Source organism: Periophthalmus magnuspinnatus, chromosome 14, assembly GCF_009829125.3.
Source record: "Periophthalmus magnuspinnatus isolate fPerMag1 chromosome 14, fPerMag1.2.pri, whole genome shotgun sequence".
Classification (NCBI taxonomy): domain Eukaryota; kingdom Metazoa; phylum Chordata; class Actinopteri; order Gobiiformes; family Gobiidae; genus Periophthalmus; species Periophthalmus magnuspinnatus.
Genome location: NC_047139.1, coordinates 7,817,190 through 7,830,733, shown reverse-complemented (window position 1 = coordinate 7,830,733; position 13,544 = coordinate 7,817,190). Strand labels below are relative to the sequence as shown.

At 39.8% G+C, this 13,544-nt stretch overlaps 1 protein-coding gene across 1 annotated transcript; it reads left to right on the top strand.

Annotated features, from left to right (window-relative positions):
- The first annotated feature begins 515 nt into the window (after window positions 1-515).
- msx2b (muscle segment homeobox 2b) lies at window positions 516-3,458 on the top strand. Its single transcript, XM_033978395.2, has 2 exons — window positions 516-1,027; window positions 2,032-3,458. The coding sequence occupies exons 1-2, from the start codon at window positions 613-615 to the stop codon at window positions 2,484-2,486; spliced, it is 870 nt and encodes a 289-aa protein (XP_033834286.1). The 5' UTR covers window positions 516-612; the 3' UTR covers window positions 2,487-3,458.
- The last annotated feature ends 10,086 nt before the right edge of the window (window positions 3,459-13,544 follow it).

Sequence of the window (13,544 nt, the reverse complement as noted above, 5' to 3'; positions counted from 1 at the left end):
ACAGACTGATTTAAAGTGTAATAAAGTCATTTCTAGACAGCAAACGAAAGATAAATAGTCATGGAGATGCGGTGTAGGATTATCTGGACACAGGTCTCCAGCTAGACTTTGCTGGAAAATACTGAAAAACATACAGACCAGCTCACAACAAAGACTTACTCTGTGGTAACTAGAGCATAGGGACCACTTCACTGACTAGAAAAACGAGAAATAAAGATTTGGACAAAGCTTCAGTTTAAAAACGTGTGTAGAATATTAACTAATGTCGTTAATTACATGTGTACGTGCGTAAAAGTCACTTATTTTATTTTATATTTCTTATGTTTTGTCACCATGCTTCCAAATGTCATCAACACTACTTATTTTTATCCTATAGTCCCTGAAAGCAGCCCCACCTCGCTCACATTTGGGCGCGCACTGATTGGTCCAAGTCGTGCGTGTCACCGTGCCGTGCGTAAATACTCCCACGTACAACTTTTGACAGTCTAACAACAAACCACTCGCCCGAGCCAACCTCAGTTCTGCGCTCCACTGCTTCGGGTCGCCACTTCTCGGTGCTTCTCATTGGATTTTACTCGTTTTTCTCGGAGTTGGTATCCACGCGGAGCAGACATGTCCTCCCGCGAGACTTTTAAAGACTTGGGCAGCGGTGGTTTATCATCCGAGGAGGACTGCAGCGCGCGCTCGGACGTGACGGACACAGGGGCAGCGGAGGAGGAGAAAGCCACCTCTACTCCGACCTCTACTCCAACGTCTACTCCGACCTCTCCATCCGCGCGTCGGCATCACCCCTTCAGCGTGGAAGCCATCATGTCCGGGAGAGTGGTGTCCAGGCGCAGCGCGGAGCCGGTGTGCCGCAAAGACGCGCCCAGGACTCCGCTTAACGCGCTGTATCTGTGCCGAGAGAGCGACGCGAGCCTGAAAAGTTTGAGTGCGTCTTCTCCAACTTCACCAGTCAAGTCTGAAGCGTCCGAGCCGGAGGAGTGCGCGCCGTGGGTCACCAACGGAGCGTACCAGACACAGCCACGTAAGTTCTTCCATCCAAAAGATCGACAAAAACATTTTACGCACGACTTTTACGCTACGACTAAAATGTTTGGCACAAGCTCACACATAATCTGATGATGAAAGCATGGACAACAAGGTAGAATTAATTACTTTTGTCCCCCTGTGCTGCATTTGCACTGCATCACAAATAAATCAATTAGCTCAATAAACCGTATAACCCAAAAAAACATTTTACGCATGACATTTTACGCAACTACTAAAATGTTTGGCACAAGCTCTACACGTAATCTGATGATGAAAGCATGGATAACAAGGTAGAATTAATTAGTTTTCCCCTCTTTGCTAAATCTGCACTGGATCACAAATAAATCAATTAGCCCAATGAACCCCATAACCCCCCCAAAAAAACATTTTACGCATGACATTTTACGCAACGACTAAAATGTTTGGCACAAGCTTTACCCACAGCACTTAAGGTTTATAATTAGTAAACATGATGTAATTTGGTAATAAAACTCCTTCAAGAACTATACTTAATTAACCAGTGACTTGAAATTGTGTAAGTAGATTCACTTTGTAGTTTGCAGACACCCTATTAATTATTTACTATTAACTACTGCTACTTCAATTAGCTGATTATTAAATTAATTGTTATAATTAAAATAGCTTGAGAGGGCATGTCAACTTTGAGCACTGTTTGGCCCAGTCTAATTATTATTTGTTACAGCTCTAATAAAGTTTTTATTACATAATTATATGATATTGTTTGTGGTTCAGTTTACGTCAAATTTAAAATGATTATCATTGCCCGTGGAGGTAGTTGTCGAGGTAACTTTACTGCCATGTTAATATTGATTAGTGTAGTATATTTTAATCGTTGTGTAATCCTAATCTAAATCAGCAGTTGTAGATTAGATTAGAGGTTGTTTACAGATAACATGTGTTGTAAACTTTCAAAAAACTGAACGCTTTCAAGTGGGAAACAAACTTTACTTATGTCTATTTCGTATATTCTTCCTGCAGGCCACATGAACCCAGGTTGCCAGCTCCGAAAGCACAAAACCAACCGTAAACCCCGCACGCCCTTCACCACGTCCCAGCTGCTAGCGTTGGAGCGAAAATTCCGGCAGAAACAATACCTGTCAATCGCCGAGCGCGCAGAGTTCTCCTCCTCCCTCACCCTCACCGAGACACAGGTGAAAATCTGGTTCCAAAACCGCAGAGCCAAAGCCAAACGACTCCAGGAGGCCGAACTGGAGAAACTCAAGATGGCCGCCGACGCCAAAACCGCGGCCGTGGCTGCTGCTAACGCCGGAGCGCTACACCCGGGCTTCACCTTACCTCTCTCGCTGGGGGCCATGTCTTTGTACGGACAGTCGTATTCGGCGTATCACCACCAGCACAGACCTCTGCTTCCCCTGTCGCCTCTAGGACTCTACGCGTCTCCGCTCAGCTACGGCATGTACCACTTGTCCTAACACAAAGCGGCGTTGACTTCTTTTTTGTAACTTTGGAACTTTTTGGAGGATATTTTAAAGGAAAAAGACGCGATTAATGTGGCTTCCTGGGTTTGCCGCAGCCAATCCTCCGCCTCCTTTTGAGCATTGATGTTACAGATTTAAGTCGGATGCCTTACCTGATGCTGTCCGCTCGGTCTATCCAGGCTTGGGGCGGACGCAGATGGACACTTCTAACTCTGATTTAGATTTTCTACCAGATGCCCTGCCTGTACTTTTCCTTCCGGAGCTGCCAAAATGTACCTGCAGGGCTCAAACGCGTCGACGTTTGAAGTTGGCGTGACTTCCCGGTATCGTTTATGCCCCGATCACGTACGTTAACGCGGCAAAGAGAGACTTGTGAGCATTTTGCGGTTGGACCTTTCCCATGTTAATTTCAATCTACTGCAGAGTCAGGGGGGGTGGTTAACTTCTTTCAAGCGCACTTCAAATCAAGAAGACGAGACGACGAATCAAGATTTTTAAACAAGGATATATTTGCGTCCTTCCTGGCCGACTGCGTGTTTACATTGTGAGCGAAGAGGGGCGTGCACCGCGAAGCTTTTTATAGTCCCCACTTGTTTACTTTTGCAATAATTGAAATGACTGAGGACTTGCACCGCACAAAGTAATATTCACTTAAGTCTTTTCCTCCCGAGATTGCCTTAAAAATAGAAACTTTCCGTGTTCTTTCTTGATGGAATGAGTGTTTCAGCAACTCAGGCTCAATGAAACGTAATCCTGATGCACTCGGTTTGACTCCCAAGAAAGCGCAGATGCCTTAACGATTTTCTGTTTTGCTCTTTGCTCAAACAATTAAAGCATTTTCATTCCTTGTTTTTTTTTTTACTTTTAGGCTTTATAGATCAAGCCTAGATATATTTATTGTATATGAAAAACTATGCTGGAAATGTATGAATGTGTCACAAAGTGTATTTATGATCTTAAGAGAAATTATGGTACAAAGAACTACAGACCAAAATTGTTTTATTGTTAAAAAATGGCCACTCTTTTGAACGAGGGCCACACTATGCAGTATATATTTTCCCTATGTCTTTTCCTAAGTCTTCCACAATGTTGATTTTAATGTTCTTTTGAATAAATAATGAATAAAGCCAGTATGTTTTCTAAATGCATCGCTTGCGTGTATGTGCGGAGTCGGCAGGTAACGCGTCAGGTTTACAATCGGAGCTGTAACGTTAGACCGACTCTAAATTACACATTATCCAAGCTGACAAATACTTCCTCTTATTACCAAGCGATTACAACAAGTATTTTCCCCAGAGCAAAGTTTGTTCACACGGAGATGCCATAAAGTCTTTAAAACCCCGCTCCTTCTCTCGACATCTGCGACCTGTGTGATATTTATTATGGGGTTTATTATGCGGGATAACAGCAGATAAGGGAGCAACATATGTCAAGTGCAAGAGAGGATACGGACAGCTGGGTGTCTGTCGGGAGGTGATGTTTAGCTCTGTAGCGTCGCCATAAACATCCAACATGGCGACTTAACCGACAGTTTGATTTATTTCGTTTAGTTGTAGACGACGTGCAACAAATCACGCAGGGTTATAGCCAATAATTTAAAAGTGAGGGGTCGTCCTCTGTGCCTCTTGACGTAAACATTGTTGCTAGAGCGGTCAGATCCACAGGTTGTCGGTGCGATTCCAGCTCCCACCAGATGAATATGGTTGTTGTGTCCTTGGGCAAGACACTTAACGCCTCCTGCGTCTGCGTAAACTGGTGTTTGAACGTGTCCGAATCGTAAAATAAAATGGTTTGAGCGGCTTGAAAGTGGAAAAGCGCGAGATATATATGAAAAAAAGTGATGATTTAAAGCTACACTGCGGAACTTTTGTGGCGGAGAGTCTGCCATTTTTTGTCTCCATGGAGATTTTAAGCTACTTTGCTTAATTAAACTAAAATATTTCCACGTAGACAAACATTTGGAACAAAAAGCCAAATAATAATGAAATCAAACCAAATAATAATCATAAAAAACAACTATTATTATTAAATTGAAGTGTTTTATATTGCACTATTTTGGCAACAGGTCAGGTCTGATCTGTGGAGAGGAGGGAGGTGGGCCTGAGGTTGCCGTCAAGTAGTTTCCATATTTATTTTGTACTTTATTTGGCAATATAACACCATCAAAATGAGGTACTGTGCTGGTTCTTATTGCACAAAAGACATAACGCCTATCTAAGCAAAAGCCAAATTCACACAAAACTCCAACTAAAAACTAAAAAATGGCTGTGTTTTTATTCACTTCACACATTTAACTCCTGGCATGTATTAACAAGCTAACAACAAACATATTAAAACACACACACGGCCCCATTTGTCAAAGTTAGGCACAAATCCATCCAGTTTTATGCGTCTCTATTAGCGCAGAGTTCACTTCCTCCTCTTAACCTTAATATCAATGACCATTAGGGTTTGAATTAGCCACCGGAGCTGTCCCGCTAAGTTTACAGAGGGTTTTTGGAGGGGGGACCGTGGTCGCTGAAGGGGGCGCCTGCGCTTTGGGGCCATTACGCATCCGCTTACATCGTTTGCGCCGCTTTGATGTGACGGGGACGTGGTTTATGGAGCAAGGACCTCGTCTCTAATCAGAACAGGGCCTAAGCTAGTGGCACCAGCAAACACACAGGCAATCACCTTAATCAAGTGCACATTGGCGTGGAGAGTGTGTGAAATATCCACTGCTGCAGAGGGAGGTAGAGCGTGGCCAGCAGGGGGCGTAGTACATAGGCCATCGTGCGTGTTGTGAGGTCGGTTTGGACATTTGTAGACTTACGTTTTTCTGACAGGGACTGGGAATGTTTGGTGTACTGCTGTGTGGTGCACTTCAAGGCGAATTATGTAACTTTTTTGGTCCACCACCTAGCTGGAATGTTCCACAGTATGGCATTAAACTTCTAGGCCTATACATGTATTGATGAACCCTCCTGCTCTACTCCAGGACAAGCTCGCTCAGCTCAACGTGCCTGACTCCACCTGCAGGTGGATCACTGACTTCCTGACAGACAGGAGACAGCGCGTGCGGCTGGGGAAGAATGTCTCGGACACTCGGACTATCAGCACAGGATCTCCACAGGGCTGTGTACTTTCTCCCCTGCTCTTCTCCCTGTACACCAACTGCTGCACCTCCAGCCACGACTCCGTCAAACTGGTTAAGTTTGCGGATGACACCACCCTCATCGGACTCATCTCGGACAGCGATGAGTCTGCCTACAGGAGGGAGGTGGACCGGCTGGTGTCCTGGTGCAGCAGCAACAACCTGGAGCTCAACGCCCAGAAGACAGTGGAGATGATCGTGGACTTCAGGAAAGTCACAGCCCCCCTGCCTCCCCTCACCCTGACGGACTCCCCCATCACCACTGTGGACTCTTTCCGCTTCCTGGGCACCTGCATCACCCAGGATCTCAAGTGGGAGCCGACCATCAGCTCCCTCATCAAGAAAGCCCAGCAGAGGATGTTCCACCTGCGGCAGCTGAGGAAACGCAAGCTGCCAGTCCAGATGATGGTGCAGTTTTACACGGCCATCATTGAGTCCATCCTCACCTCCTCCATCACTGTGTGGTTCGCTGGGGCCACTGCCAGGGACAGACAGAGACTGCAGCGCATTGTGCGCTCTGCTGAGAAGGTGATTGGCTGCAGCCTTCCATCTATACAGGACCTGTACGTCTCCAGGACTCGGGGGCGAGCAGGCCGTATAGCAGCTGACACCTCTCACCCTGGACATGGACTATTTGAGCCACTTCCCTCTGGCAGGAGGCTACGGTCCATTGGGACCAGAACCTCTCGCCATAAGAACAGTTTCTTCCCCTCTGCTGTTTGTCTCATGAACACTCTATAATATCTGCACTAAACTGGACACTTTATAACACCGGTCACTTTAATAAGCCACTTTGCACTGTTGTTCTGATGCTGCTATTGTACATATTTTTCCCCTTTAAGTATTTCATTTGATTTTTTAAGCATATCTTTTTAACTTTGTGCATGCTCTTATTTGTATTTGTATTTATTCAGTGTGTTTATGTTGCACTTTTTCACCGTATCAAGTTCCTAGTTTGTGAACTGTGTTCACAGACTATGGCAATAAAAGTCTTCTGATTCTGATTCTGATTCTGATTCTGATGAAGACCAAAAAAGGCAGGCACCAAGGCAGGTCATACCTATGGAGATGTGATCATGTTTTTCTTTTTTTTTTTTTAATCTTATTTTTTTTACCTTATTTTATTTATTTATTTTTATTATTTTCATTTAATTTATTATTAGTTTTTATTATTTATATTTTATTATTATTTATATTTTATTATTTTTTGGTTTTATTTATTTTTTATTTTATTTTGTGCCATAAACACCTGTAATCTAATTCATAAAAACATGACAGTTTAATACCATACTGTGGCACATTTCAGGTAAAAGCAAAAGCATCTCCATGGAAACAAGCATACAGCACACCATCGGACAGAAAAGTTACAGAGAGCACCTTTAAATCGGCTACATTATGGAAACTAAAATAAATGTAATCAATATTAGTTTAGTTTTACTCCAAATATTTAAGTCTGGGATGTTCCTCAGTATAGCATTAAACTAATTTACCTTATAGAATGTTACAAAGTGGAGGTTTAACTTTTATTAAATTGCAAATTATTAATTGCTAATGCTATTTTTTTCCTTTTGGAGCAGATTTTTTTCAAGAGTCAAACTGATGTGCTGTAAATATATGTGTGTAGAACTCCCTCTAGTGGTCAAAAGTTGTATTGCAGCATCATTACAGTCCTCAAATGGATATTGGCTAAAAAATATGAAATAAATAGCAGAGGAAAAACAAATCAGACGGCATAACAGATAATAGATGAAATGAGAAGTTAATAGCCTCAATGTGCATTTCTATTTGTACAAACTGGTCACTATAATGAGACTGTAAGATGTCACTAGAACAGTTTTCTCTTCTGCTCACTCGTTTGAACTTTTTTAGACACTCGTGAAGCCCTGGGCAGTGGGCACAGACCTCCCACTGAACACAAAGAATCCTCACTCAATCTGCAGCCAGAGAGGAGGACACGGTGCCTTCAGTGAGTGTGTGCCAGTGTGTGTGTGTGTGTGTGTGTGTGAGTGTGTGTTCGAAGGGTAAACGTGTTGGAAATGTCCCCAGAGAAACACACACAGGCAGAAGCAGATGGAAGAATGCCCCCAGCCCACAGAGCAGCGAACTAACACACGACTAGACTAAACAAATACTGACGGGATTACGCTGTGACTAATAGAGTAGGAAAAACAAATCTTTGAGAACTCATTACTTTATCACCGCGCAGTCGACGAAAACGCAGGTTGAGCATCGCTATCTGTCAGAAGAAAACAAGAAAACACCGTGCAAATATATTTATAAGGGACTACGACGATAGACAGGAATTTCCCACTTGCTGCTGAACGGGAATTTTTAATATAAGATCTAAAGATTGTCCAAGTCGAGAACTGAAATGGGGAAAAAAGAGCGTTTGGTTATTTTGTTTACTAAAAATGGAAAATACAGTGTGGCCCAAAAGTCACTGACAGTTAATAAAATATCATAACTCTTTTGTTTCTTAATGTTTTTCTTTCATTTTTTCAGAGCATTTAGAACGACCCTTCTGACATTAATCTGAGCAAATACAGCACCGAGGAACGAACCCTCATTGTACAGCGGAACTTTGAGTCACATGGGTCAAGCGTAAACGCCATTAAAGGAATAATAAGTGTTTTTCAAAGACAGGGGGCAGTATGTGATCTCCACAGACCTGACTAGTCCCGATTTCTTCCTGTGGGGCGATCTTAAAGAAAAGGTGTTTGTGAATAAACCTCAGACGACTTAATAAACGACTTAAAACGTGACATCGAGGATCAAATAAGAGCCGTAACCCAGGAAATGCTTTAAAATGATAAGTGATAAGTTCAAGTGTAAGTGAACAATTATAACCGTATATATTTCCAAAAATCTCAGAAGGTTCCGTTTACCTACTGCTAAAATTTGTTGAGTATAACTTAAGAATTATAGGAGCTACTGAAGATTTAAAAGCGTCAGTGACTTTTGGGCCAACGTGTATTTTAAAGCCATGCGAAACTGGACACGTTTCTGCTGCTAATGCACTTTAATAATCTGGTGATGCACATTTAAACTCACAAATATGACTGTTTTTAATGTTTTAAATGAATCTATATCGTTTTCTGCTTTAGTTTTAGTTTATATTATTCAGTATTTGGAGTCTGAGTGGTGTCTTCGCGCTCTCTCTGTTTAAATAAAGTGAAATTAAGGTTAAAAAAGAATCTTATCGTAGGTGTTTAAAGCTGCAGCATCGTTCATGTTTAATTTCCAGTTTTATTGTGTCGTTGTCTTTATGTTTCCTTTAAGAGCTACATAAACTACACGTGAGCGCCCACACTTCACTTCGTCCACCTTTGACCCGTTCATGAGCCTTAAACACACACCGAACACCACCTACGTCACACACTCGCCTCATATTTCTCATCGAATATGTCCAAAAACCTGCTTGGAGATGTACTTTTCCAGCAGTCCACACATAGTTATAGCACCTGTTGTAATGGCGTCTTCATGGCGACTTGCAGCAGATGAAGCCAGAAAAAGTTATAATGCATAATTTAGATCGAGACCAGATAGTAATTCCTGCCACAAGGGGGCAGTTACGCTGTGATTCATTTCTTCCCAATTCTTATAATGTCAGGGAGGTCACCAAATGCTCGCAGCTGTTTTATTTAGTCCGTGTGATTCATTTGCATGTTCCTCCTTCTCCTCAGTGTATTTACCAGCTCTGACTGACCCCGGGCTGAGGCAGTAATTACATCTTTTAAAACACAGCCATGCAATCTGGAGGAAATAATGAGCACATTAGAGGAGTGGGCTGTTGACCCACGTGTGTCCAAATTGGATCTTCATTGTAATTTAAATCGTTCCTTAAGAAAGTATCGATTGTACTGAGGCCTGCTGGTTCACCTCCTGAGACCCGAGCTCTTGCAGGACTTTATTTGCAAAATTATTAAGTGGTTGAACACATATATTGTAAAAAGCAAAATGACAATAACAATAAAAAAATAAAAAATAAAAAATAATAATAATAATAAATATACAATATATATATATATATATATATATATATATATATATATATATATATATATATATATATATAATCAAATAAAAATAAATAAATAAAATAAGATAAATAAATTAAAATACAATAAAAAAAAATAATAAAACAAATAAAAACACAAAAATATAAAATCAAATAAAAATAAATAAATAATATCAAATAAATAAATTAAAATAAAAAAATAAATAAATTTAAAAAACAATAAAAAATCAAATCAAATAAATAATAATAATAAAAAAAATCAAATCAAATAAAAATAAATTTAAAATAAAAATAAATATTCTAAACCCCTAGAAATATTCAAAATTGAACATGTTCTTGTTGCTGTTCTTCTAAAAATTTGCACTGTGGCCTAAACAACCCAAAAGGTGTTGTCCACAGACGAGGACACCAGGTCTCAGGAGGTTAATTAATCACACACACTGCACATGTTTATCACAGGACGACAGTGGAACCACACACATGCTGATCAGTGCAGGTTCTCCACTACAACATGGTTTTTTTATAGTTATTTTTATATTATTTGGAGCGTCCTGATGACAATAATCACGCTGCAATACGACAGAAGTGTGCGAAATTGAATCTTTTGTTAGAAATACTTTTAGACGTCCAAGTTTTTTTTCGTTGAAGTTTGTCCTGCGTGAACTGGACACTTGAGTTTATACTTTACTGTCACTTCAGTTCTACAGTTTCTCCGTCGGTTCAGGGGGATGAGAATGTAGCACTGTTTCCATAGAAATTAACAACTGAAAACAATCTAAATCTAATCTAATCTAATCTATAATAAATAAATAAATAAATAAATAAATGAGTAAATAAGTAAATAAATAAGTTAAAAAAATAAGTAAATAAATAAATAAGTAAGTAAATAAATAAATAAATAATAAGTAAATAAATAATAAAATCTAATCTAATAATCTTTTAAATTGTCCTCAAATGTTCATATATAAATGAAAGCTAAAATGAAGCTAAAACCTGTGAGTACTTCAACTTCCAAGTGGCATTTATAGAAAAAAATAAATTAAAAAAAGTGCAGTGTTACGTTATACTGCATTATAAGTACATTAGACCACAATATTCATGTACATGTATTTTTTTATACACATTCATATCAGTCTGGTCCACAGTTCCTCCGTTACAGATGGTGGAGCAAGTAAAAGTTAAAGTATCACATGAAAAAATCGACTTCTACTCTATTACTACTACTACTACTACTACTACTACTACTACTACTACTACTACTACTACTACTACTTCTAAAAGTGTGAAAGTACCAGTTTAAAAATGTACTTAGAGAGTAAAAAGCAAAAGTATTACGCGCATATTTTGAGATCTAATAAAGCTTCAAACGTGCCGATTTTGAGAAACATTTGTGCTGAATCGTGGTTTTAAAATCGTATTTGCAGAAGAAAATGGATGGATTTGAACTGAATTTTGAAACAATGGTATGTTTTTTTTCTAGCAGTTTTAATTTGTATATTTTTGTTTCCTCAAATTATGACAAAAATTTAAAAAAATACGGTTACTTTTCAGTCCAGTTCAAAAATATAGTGGAGTAGAAAGTCCAGATACCTTCTCTCAAATGTAGTGAAGTAAGAGTCTCAAGCATCCACTAAAACATAAAAAATAAAGTACAGACACCTAAAACTTACACTTCAGTACAGTACTTTACTACTTTTACTTGATTACATTCCAGCACAGTTCATAGGTCAGTGCCTTTAGTCCAAACACCTGCACTCACGCCTCTTTTTCTCCACATCTAACAACAGAGATTCAACAGATAACGTAAGTAATAAGTCAAATATTTATTGAGGCACTTCGAAAAGAGGCTACAAATATTTTAATACAACTGTGATAATGTTTTGAAGTACTGACAGAGTAGTATTTTCATGCCAAACTATTTATCCCACTGAGCCGCTAATGCAAATCCAATTCATATTGACCAAAATCGACCTTCTACAACCCAGCGATTTCCTAAGATTCACAAAGATTTACAAAGATTTATGTCTGTTAAAGGTTAAAGGTGCACTCTGTAACTTTCCTGGTCTGTATGCGCTATTGATAGAGAAGTTTAATGCCATATTGCGAAACATTTCTTGCAGAATTGTCAATAAACCGAACCGAAATGTAGGCGTCCTTGCTACAACTGTGCAATAATAATCCTAAATCCATCCATCCTTTTCCCCTTTTTCCGCGTATCCGTGGACGGATCGCGGGGACTCCAGTCTAACCACGGACTCCCAGGCTTTCCCCCACCACCAGACGCTTCCTCCAGCTCCTCCGTAGAGGCGCACGTCGTAAATCGAGCTCGCAAAACTTTAGAAATTGAGGAAGTCCCGTTTTTTGCAGCGTTTCTGTGTGCACTTAGCAAACATGACAGCGGTACGGTCAATACGTCGCCCCGTCAGCCTCCGTATCGCTCCCGCTCCACAGTTAAGCCGTTACCCGGTCATTAACATGCCATGTGACACCTCTAAATCAATAAAGCTGACTCCGTATGGCTCTCATGTGGGACCGTGCATTGCTAGCATCAGCGCTCTTATAATCACTCTGAGCCCTACATGCTAATCACGCTATTCCAATGATTTACTCTCGTTTTGTGAGGAACAAAATGAGGTTTCTCGACCAAGGTGCCTCCTTAAAAGTTGTTTTCAATACAGATGAAAAGAGACGTAAACATAAATTACATCTGTGACATGGGAACGGTCTCGTAGGTCACCTCTGAGTGATGAGAAAGGACGTTACAGACAGACGGAGCGGAACGTTATGGCAACAGACGGGACAGGTGAAGACAGATATGTGCACCGTGACTGCAGAGGAGGGAGAAGTACTTTGTTTTTTGGAATATAAGTCGCGCTTTTTCATAGTTTGGTCTTGGATTTTGTAAAATACATTTCCCCCAAAAATGCGACTTATACTCCAGTGCGACTTATATGTGTTTTTCTCTTTATTATTATGCATTAGTCTGGAAAATACAGTTCTCCATTTTGTTGTTTTTTGGACAGATGCTGAAGCTGAAAATACTCAAGCACAACTAAAAGTATTAAAGTACCTGTTTAAAAATGTACTTAGAGAGTAAGAAGTAAAAGTATTTTGGATTTTCAGATCTAATAAAGCTTCAAATGAACAGTTTTTGACGCAGATTTGAGCTGAATTTTGTTTGTGAATTGTTTTTTCTCGCTGTTTTATTTGTGTATTTTTGTTTTTGCTCAAATTATGTTAAAAATAAACCTCAGCCTTTTCAGTCGGTCTCAGATAATCATAAAAAATACTTTGACTTTTCGGTCTAGTTTAGTACAGATATCTGCTCTCAAATGTAGTGAAGTAAAAGTAAAAAGTATTAGGTTTAAAATGCTCTTAACTAAAGTATAGATACCTAAAATGTGTACTTAAGTATAGTACTACTTTTACTTCGTTACATTCCACCACTGCATGTCACATTTAAATAGAAGGAGGAGAAATGGCAAATTAAGAATGAAAAAATAATCTCTAAATGTTATTTTTGGTCAGTGTGGTTCCTTCAGACTCACACACTGCAGAGATGAAACAGGAGGAACTGTGTTTAGACTTGAGGAAAATAAACTTTGTTGATTCATTCTTAAATATTTGTTAACCAAAGATATAAAGTGGTTTTTATTTACAATGAAAACATGAATCAGAGAAAAGAGACTTTATGAATCAATAAAGTTTGGTAAACACAAAATGAGAACTGGAACTAAACTCAGACAGGACTAAACCAGAACTAGACCAGGACTAAACCAGAACTAGACCAGGACTAAACCAGAACTAGACCAGGACTAAACCAGAACTAGACCAGGACTAAACCAGAACTAGACCAGGACTAAAGCAGAACTAGACCAGGACTAAAGCAGAACTAGACCAG

Bases quoted from the DNA above. Each gene is read 5' to 3' on its own strand.
- msx2b (XM_033978395.2), top strand. From the start codon at position 613: ATGTCCTCCCGCGAGACTTTTAAAGACTTGGGCAGCGGTGGTTTATCA. The intron at 1,028-2,031 runs GTAAGTTCTTCC...TTCTTCCTGCAG, and splicing joins AGCGTACCAGACACAGCCAC to GCCACATGAACCCAGGTTGC.